An 8,814-nucleotide genomic window follows, 5' to 3' on the forward strand; every position below is an offset into this window, starting at 1 on the left:
CACATACCTGATTAAGAATTCTGGCTGCCTCTCGGGCCATATCTAGCTGTGGCGTATCTGTTAGAGTATAATTTGACTTGACCTCATTCCATGCCTTGTGGTATTTAATCTAGAACAGAGAAAGAAATGACTGCCTTGCAGCATCATCACGAAATTGGGAAAACATAATGCCAAGACCCATATTTTATGCATGAAATAATGTATAAACCCCTGAATTTGCAAGGCTATTAAACATGACACATTAAATATACATCCAAATGGGTATTTTTTTAAAAAAGGAAATTATACAAGACGAGAAATTACAAAATTTCTCTGAGAAAATTTTGAAAACTTGTTCCAAGGCAGGTGGACAGAGGATAATCTTCAGAAGTCAAAGGTATGCTAGCTGTTTGATCTACAGGGATGTACAGCCAATAGCCAAGGAAGAAGTGTTCAAACCAGGGCAATAGATTTTAAGCTTTTTAAGAGCAAATCTCTTTACTAAGCATGATCCCTCTGTGAATGCAGCATTCTAGCATCTCTCAACCACAGATATCTACACTGAGTCATGTTCCCAAGCACAGGACATGCCCAAATGTGTGTATGTGGTTGCATGGCAGTATGCCATTCGATTCAACCGTACCATTGTTATTGCCAACCTTTTACCAGTGTCTGAGTTAATGTGAGTGTTTAGCTTGGCCTGTTCTGTAACAGAAGCATGCAGCAAAAAAGAAACACAAACTCATGAACTGAGACAGGGTCATGTAATTTCATGTTCACAGATCAGCTTCTCACAGACTAGACTTCAAAGACAAAAAAAGAAAGGCAAGCTGAGAGCACCACCAGTTTTGCTCATGTTTATTGTTACACAGTGGTTAACTAAAAAGTGTAAACTCATATTGGCATAAGTGAGAAGGATTAAACATTATGGTTGCCAAAGTGCAAGTGCTATTTATGTTCATGTTGTCAATGATCACCAATGATATCGGCCAAGGCTGAAAGAAGGGGCTGGTTGCAGAACTAGCACTGGCTTATCACATGTCTAGGCATGATGTTATTCTGCTCGAGGAGCTTCTTCCCTCATAAGTGATGGAGATGAGCTAATAAAGTCCTGTTTATCTTTATGTCATATGTTCACAGAATTCCCAGAGACTGATTGAGAATTCTTTTGCATTTTTTAAAAAAGATAAAATAAATGTCCTTTTAAAGATAAAATCCTACCATGTAAAGATACAGATCAAATTAACAGCCCAGAAACATGCTAGCAAACTTACATCACTACGAATTTCACCACTATTCTTTGCTGTGATATAATCAACTCTGTCCGCCACTGGAGTAAATGGAAGAGTTTCGACTTTTGTACGGTACTTTCTCTATACAGGAGAAAAGATGAACAGTCAGATTATACTGGAATATTTTATAGCTAACACAGCAATTCTGAATACATAGACAGGACAAGAAGGAAAAACTCTCCATACACAGCGAATGCTGTGGAAGTACTCCAGTTGTACTTTTTATTTTAAAAAAATATTAATGTATTTAACCATTAAAAAGACTTTAAATTACAACTACCCTTAAAAAAATTTTCTTATTGAAAAACATTTTGTTACCTCATTCAAGAGATCTCCAGCATATTTGACATGGTTGATTCCAACCGAATCATTTGGCAACCATCCAATACCCCGTAACCATTCTAAATCAGATTTGTAAATAGCCTGGGAAAACAAAATAGGGTCCATGCTGTTAGCTACAGTTCCCTGTACAATCCAGCAAGATTGATAAATAAAGGCACTTCCACTGGTTAAAAGGAGAGCAGTAATTCCAACATGAGCACTATATCTGAATTTATCACACTTCAAACTTGGCAATATATAACACTGGCATATACTTTGCATTCCTAATAAACAGCAAAGCCAATTCACTGAATTCAGCAGAAGATTCCTACCACTTAGAGCTGAAGCAGACTAAGAAGAGACAATACAGTAATAAGTTAAACTAAGTTTTCATGTTAACTTACATCACTCTGAAGATCGTAGGCTTTCCTAGCCTGTATGACATCATTCTGATCTGGAAGACAGAGCCACTGATGCAAGTAATGACGGTAATCAACATCACTGACCAAAGACTGACCATGTTTAGCCGCTATGATAGATAGCATGTCTACTGGTAGGTGGCACTGTGTCTTCCATTTGGCAAAGTGTTTCTTGTATTCTAGTTCACTCTGAACTTTGCCTATGCCGAGGGCAAACTCCATTTTCTTATCTGCTTTTGCATTTGGAACTCCAACATAATGTCCTTTCTGCTTCTCATGATCCAGTTTGTATTTATACTGTGTGAAGAGCAAAGATCACCATTACTAACAGTTATCATGAAATAACTCTTAAAATATGGAAAGAGCTAGATGCCTCTTTTGGCACTTACATCACTAGCAATTTCTCTAGAAGCTTTGGCTGCCTTGATTGGGATTGCATCTGCTCTCAAATCACAACTCGTCTTCAACTCATCCCAAGCTTCTTTATACAGTTTCTGAAAAGACAGCAAAATGTCACACATATGCTAAATACTCTGGCACTTGCCATTAAAGAAACACATAGTTTACTGCCATTTGTTTGCTGAAATATCGTGAGGATCTTCTGTGCATTACTCCTGCTCCTAGCCATAAATACTGCTGCAAATCTTACTGCCTTTCAAACATGTACAGTACCTGCAACCAGTTTTGTAACCTATACCGCACAGAAGGGTGTTTGTAAAAGTTCAGAAAATATTTATATGCCTTGGGTTCTCATCCATTACAACAAGATATTATCTCAATGGTGCGTGATATTAATGATTTTTAAACAGCTGTATGCAAGCATTTATTTTAAAATGTCTGAATACTTTAAGAATACTCAGCAGAGAGAAGAGAATGTTGCAAGCCCTGTATGAGGACAGACTTCAATGAGATTCATGTGACTTAATCGTCAACTTTGTAAGTAACATCTTAGAATGGTAAAATTCACAAAATACACACATTATTTTATAAAAATGTAGAAAATAGAATGATAAGCATACCTGGCTATAATTAACAGCATTAGTCTTGGCTAGGTTGATTTCAGGTGTGTCTGGCATAATATGGATCATAGTCTTGTCCTTTTCCCAGGCTTCTTTGTATTTTGGCTGTTAAAATAGTTCATTTTATGATATTGTAATTATGGAATCACTTGTCAGTAACATAAAATCCCATAAATATCTCCTGAATTATCATCTCTAAAAAAACAATTTCTGGAAAAGCATTAAACTTGACTTAAAATACCACTGATCAATTTTATATTTTAGCAGTGATATTTCTCTTTAACTGTTTGTAGCCTTGAAACAGCTTTAAGAACATTGTAACGTACAATGCTGACTTGTTCGGCATTCACTTTAGCTAGAAGAACATCTGGAGAATCAACAACACTGGTGTATTTCAGGCTTTCAATACGTGTACGATACACATTATCACTCAGGAGATCCTGGGCACGCTTCACTCTCTTAACATCCGGAGAGTCATTAGGCAACCAGCCAATTCCACGAAGCCACTCTAGGTCTGACTTATAGACAGCCTGTATCAGACATGGTCAGAAAAGGAAAACATTGTGTTTAAAATGACTGTCTTAATTATTTTGAATTATACAAAGCAGTGTATGTTTTAGAAAATGTCAAATCAGCTAGAGATACATTAATCCTTTTTATATACAAAAGATGTTCACTGTCATAAGTAAAATACAACCTGGGAACCTGGTTTTAAGTAGTTCATTTCTTAAACAATGAATTCTAAAACCTGTGAAGTTAAATAGAGGGGAAACAACTGAACAGAATTGCCGTCAATGATGATGAGTATTAGGAACTTAAAAGAGCCTTCCTGTCCCCTCTAGTCACTTCAACAATTTACAAGTCCAAACAAAACATCAAGCTGCCCACCAGAAAATTTCACAAAAAGGAGGAAAAAAACCCAGTTATAGAGGTAATGGGGACTAGAGCTAACTGGCATAATTCCTGAAGTGCTATCCGGCAACATTATTTAAGTTTTAATTGAGCAAATACTTCAGCGAGGGACACGAATCTCACCTCCAAAACTCGTAACTGAAACAGAGGAAGAATGACTGATGTTGACTGATAAACAGAAAAGCCAAGTCAGGAAATCAGCTGCACTGATTCCTTCCTGCTTTGAAATCAGCCACTAAAACATCTTACCTGCTATGTTACCCAGTTTTCTTGCAATTAAATAAATTTCCAAGTGGACTCAGCTAAACAGGAGTAACGAAAGCCAACTGATTCCAAAGTAGCAAACAGATGTTATTTCATAAGTCCCATCAAAGCAAGAGAGACATATCTTCATCCTCTCCAAATCACAATACGCCAAAAGCATATATAAAACAGCAGATAACATTTTATAAAACTTAGAGGTTATATGAATGATTTTTAAAAGATGAAAAAGAGCAGATAATAGCAGTAACATGAAAAACTGAAGAAAACAGTCTAAAGATAAATCCTTTGTGACTGTATATCATCAAACCATCGAAATAAGGCTATAATCTATTACATAGCAACAGTTGTTACTACCACATCTCTACAAATACGCACATCACTCTGCAGGTCGTAGGCCTTCCTTGCATGGATCACGTCATTCTGGTCAGGCAGACAGGTCCACTGGTGAAAGTACTGGCGGTAGTCAACATCACTGACTAGATTCTGGCACTCCTTGGCTGCCTGCACTGACATCGCGTCGACTGGTATGTGGATCTGGGCCTTTGAGTCATGGTACGCCTTCCTGTAAATTCGGTCATTCTGCAGCAACATGGCACGCGCAGCCCACGACAGTTTGGGATCCTCCTGGGCAGTTCGGCACCCGATGTAGTGGCCTTTCTGCTTCTCGTGCGTTTCTTTGTACTTGTACTAGAAATGCAAAAAGAAGTATTAAATGAAACAGTGAATCTCGGATGAATTTCCCATAATTTCTTATTGCTTCTGATGACAAATGGGTTTTTTTTATGTTATGAAATATACTCATTTAGAGTTTAGAAATGTCTAATGCATTCTTGATCCACAGATTTTGCTTATTTTCATTGTAGTTTATTATTTTCTAATATCTGCTTAATGTCAGGATTTATAATTCAACGTTCCTTTTGGAGACTGTTGTCCAGTTTCTTTCTGCAGTGAATTCTTTGTTAACAGGCTTTCAAGATGAATCTGATATACCTTTTTTTTTTTTTTTTAAGTTGTACATAGCTGATTACTTCAATCTTGTTTCTCAAGCTAATAGAAAATAAACGTAAAGGAAAAACGTACATCACTTGCAATATCTCTTGATGCCTTTGCACTTCGGATTGGAATTGCATCAGCCCTCATATCATAACCCTTCTTTTTGGCCTCTTCCCAGGCTTGTATATAAAGTTTCTACACAAAAGAAGACAGAAAATGGCTTCTCAATATTCAGAAATATGGAATTTCTACATTTCATAATTATTTTCTTAAAATTTTCATGAATGCATATTTTAGAAGATCATTATGGTTAAAGAAATCCTTACTTAATTTCTGAATTTCCATTACTTCAGTATATGTTTAAATGTTCTTACATGGCTAACATTAGCTGCATTGGCCTTCGCTAACAAAATATCCGGTGTGTCAGGCATGACGTGAACTGATGTTTTGTCTGCATCCCAGGCTTCTGTGTATAAACGCTAGAGAGAGGAAAACACATTCCTTTAAAAAGTTTCTTTATGTGTGTCATGATGGAAAGACTGCAAATTTGAAAGCAATAGTTATCAAAAAGATATCCATAATATACAAGAAAAGTAATCTTAAAGCAGAACAAGATATATATAACAAAACTAATATATTTGTCCAAAGAAAGTATTTTCCAAAGTGTGAGGGGTAGTTCAAGCAAGCTTTGACTACCCTGTCATAGCAAAGCTTCTCACTGAACAGCTCAAGAAAGCAGCTTTGTCCTTCCTCATTATTTCTCAGGCTAAGTTGGCAGAACAATTCATTGATTTAGGATTGCTGGAAAACTGCTGTAGGAGGAAAACTATATTCATTATTCTGCTGTATCTGTATGAGTTGTTTGACTGATGTTTCTTATTAAAGAGAAGGAGCAGGTATTTTGTGACTTTCATCCTCCAGGTCTGAGATAAATTCAGAAGCTTCACTTCCAGAGAACATAAGCTATTTCCTCATAACTTGTTCATGCAGTATGACATTCAGTCAACAATACATCATTATAGCAGCTGCTGTAAAAGCCTCAGTATTCTGCTACTTCCTATCTTATAGCATGGTCACGGCACCATCACCTCTGAACATGCCCTAACACCTTGCTGGAACATAATTTTCTGCAGATTTCACAGTATTGTCCAAGAACTGCAAAAAAATTTAGCCTGTTCTGTCAGAGATGAGCTTTGTATAGTGAAGTAGCATTAAAAAAAAAAACAGAAAAAACATATCAAACAAACATTTTAAAATAGGATTTCAGCTGAGATGGGAGGAAGAGGGAAATTCACCAAAATTTTTAGTATTACTCTTGAAAAATATCTGACTTAAGTGAATTTTTTCTAGACATTTTTACTAAGTTTTCAGTTCAGACAGACCCCTGAGATAAGAGCTTTCCTGTGCAAAGGCTGAATTTGGACATTTATTTTCTCCAAGTCCACAATGGCAGTGTTTAGTCTTTGTATTTTGTATTTTTCACATAATGAACAATTTATATTAGCTAGTAATACTAGTGATTTTGCAAAAAAAAAAAACCCAAAAAACCAAAAACCTCACCTTGTTCATTATCTCAGCATTTTGCTTGGCTAAGACCATGGCCAAAGAATCTGTCACACTAGTAAATTTAATTTGGTCTGCTGGTTGACGATACTTCCTTTCACTCAGGATTTCTCCAGCTTTCTTGGCTTTCTCAACTTCCATGGAACCAATAGGAACCCATCCAATACCTCTTAGCCATTCCAGGTCTGATTTGTAAACAGCCTGAAAAAATTTGAAAGTTCATTATATATGTGCAAGTGTGATCAAATATTAAAATAATTATAAATAAGCATATCCTAGTCTACATGAACAATTTTATATATTTCAGGACATAGTTTTGAAAACAATTGTTATTTTTGAAGATTTATTAAAATAATTATTAAATAACAAAAAGAATAGAGTTACTGAAGAGCTCCACAAATACCAGAGGTACACACAAATTACACCTCAGGCTGAGGACTGAGAATATATGATTAAGCATAAATTTGATGATAGAATATTAATTATTTCACCTCTATCAACATGTCTGATGCAAGCGACTATGTATCTTTTTGAAATTATAATGTACAAGACCCAGTATATTTAATTATGTTTTACAAATTTTATGATTTACTCACATCACTCTGTAGATCATAGGCTTTCTTAGCATGGATAACATCATTCTGGTCTGGCAGACAGATCCACTGATGCAGATAGTGGCGGTAATCAATATCGCTAACCAGCTCCTGACATTTCTTGGCCAGCACAATCCCCAGCATGTCCACTGGGCTACTGAAGTGTGTCTTTGTCTTCTCAAAAGCTTTCTTATACTCCCTGTCACTCTGGATCTTGGCTACGTGCATCGACCACATCATCTTTGGATCATCCTCTATGTTACGGGCCCCGATGTGGTGCCCAAGCTGCTTGCGATAGCCTTCTTTGTATTTGTACTGAAATAAAGTATATTCATATTCATATGGTATATTTATAAATTAATAATTCATACAGTTTAACATAATCATTAGTCTTTTGTTTAGAAAAAAATGTGGTTTAGGTCTTTCTCCTTTTTTATTAATTTTCACATAAAAAGGATTTTTATTCCAGATATCATTATCTCTGATTTTTTATATAACTATATCACACTTTCAATTAACTAAACATTTAATGTCACATACTTACTAACAATTTTGATATCCCACATTTTTTTACTATTAAGATGAAAATGTAAATATTAACTTCTTTTAAAAGCTTATTACAAAACACCTTGATGAAGACAGTCTGAGTTGGTCTTAATACTAACAGTTTAAATATCAGTCGTGATAGAAAAACAAGGAGCATAAAAATCTCTTATCCTCTGTCTCTTAGTGATGTTTCCTCATCCCAGAAGCAAAACCTGTCATAGTCATTGCATATTTTTTTCCTGTTTTTGTATTCAGACATCTTGAATTTCAATATCACACTTCAACAGAGCTATTTTCTCCTCAGGAAAAGACCACAATTTAGAACTTTTAGAATTGATTTACTAATAAATCTATTTGGGGGAGAGATTTTAAAGTATTTCCTATTTTTAATCAGAAATTAATTTGACTAATTCTAGCATAGACTTATATGCCTCATTGATCATCCTGCTTGAACATCCATGGACATCGATGGAACTATTACAGGGGGCATAGAAATAATCCTAATAGTATTTTATTTATTTATTGCTGTGATACATACTTCATGCATAAAAATACTGGCTATCTATTCCTTCCATGCACTAAAGGCATGCAGTGGAATCACTGGATTTCAGTATTATCTATTCTATAAACTATAAAGTATTACATTAATGAACAATGGAACAAACATTCTGATTCTTTTCCATTACCAAATCCATACAGACATGATAAAAAAACCTGCTTACATCACTGGCAATCTCTCTGGATGCTTTGGCAGCTTGAATAGGAATGGCATCAAAACGCAAATCATGACCCTTCTTCTTCGATTCCTCCAAAGCTAATTTGTACATTTTCTGTGAGAAAAATATTCACATTCTTGTTTCAAAAACAAAATTACACTTCAGTTAAGCACATCTGTGTAATAAAACAAATGCGG

General features: G+C 35.5%; 1 protein-coding gene across 1 annotated transcript in view; it reads right to left on the minus strand.

Annotated features, from left to right (window-relative positions):
- The window catches only part of NEB (nebulin), a 71,707-nt gene that overhangs the window by 55,927 nt on the left and 6,966 nt on the right, over positions 1-8,814 (minus strand). The window contains exons 11-23 of the mRNA XM_010575232.1: positions 8,624-8,731; positions 7,359-7,670; positions 6,760-6,963; positions 5,574-5,678; positions 5,287-5,394; positions 4,582-4,893; positions 3,357-3,560; positions 3,031-3,135; positions 2,401-2,505; positions 1,997-2,308; positions 1,590-1,694; positions 1,254-1,352; positions 8-109 (exon numbers count right to left, since the gene is read on the minus strand). Coding sequence (XP_010573534.1) covers positions 8-109; positions 1,254-1,352; positions 1,590-1,694; positions 1,997-2,308; positions 2,401-2,505; positions 3,031-3,135; positions 3,357-3,560; positions 4,582-4,893; positions 5,287-5,394; positions 5,574-5,678; positions 6,760-6,963; positions 7,359-7,670; positions 8,624-8,731 — 2,181 coding nt within the window. The remainder of the gene's footprint in view (positions 1-7; positions 110-1,253; positions 1,353-1,589; positions 1,695-1,996; positions 2,309-2,400; positions 2,506-3,030; positions 3,136-3,356; positions 3,561-4,581; positions 4,894-5,286; positions 5,395-5,573; positions 5,679-6,759; positions 6,964-7,358; positions 7,671-8,623; positions 8,732-8,814) is intronic.

This window comes from Haliaeetus leucocephalus, unplaced genomic scaffold (genome assembly GCF_000737465.1).
Source record: "Haliaeetus leucocephalus isolate CR32 unplaced genomic scaffold, Haliaeetus_leucocephalus-4.0 Scaffold451, whole genome shotgun sequence".
NCBI lineage: Eukaryota > Metazoa > Chordata > Aves > Accipitriformes > Accipitridae > Haliaeetus > Haliaeetus leucocephalus.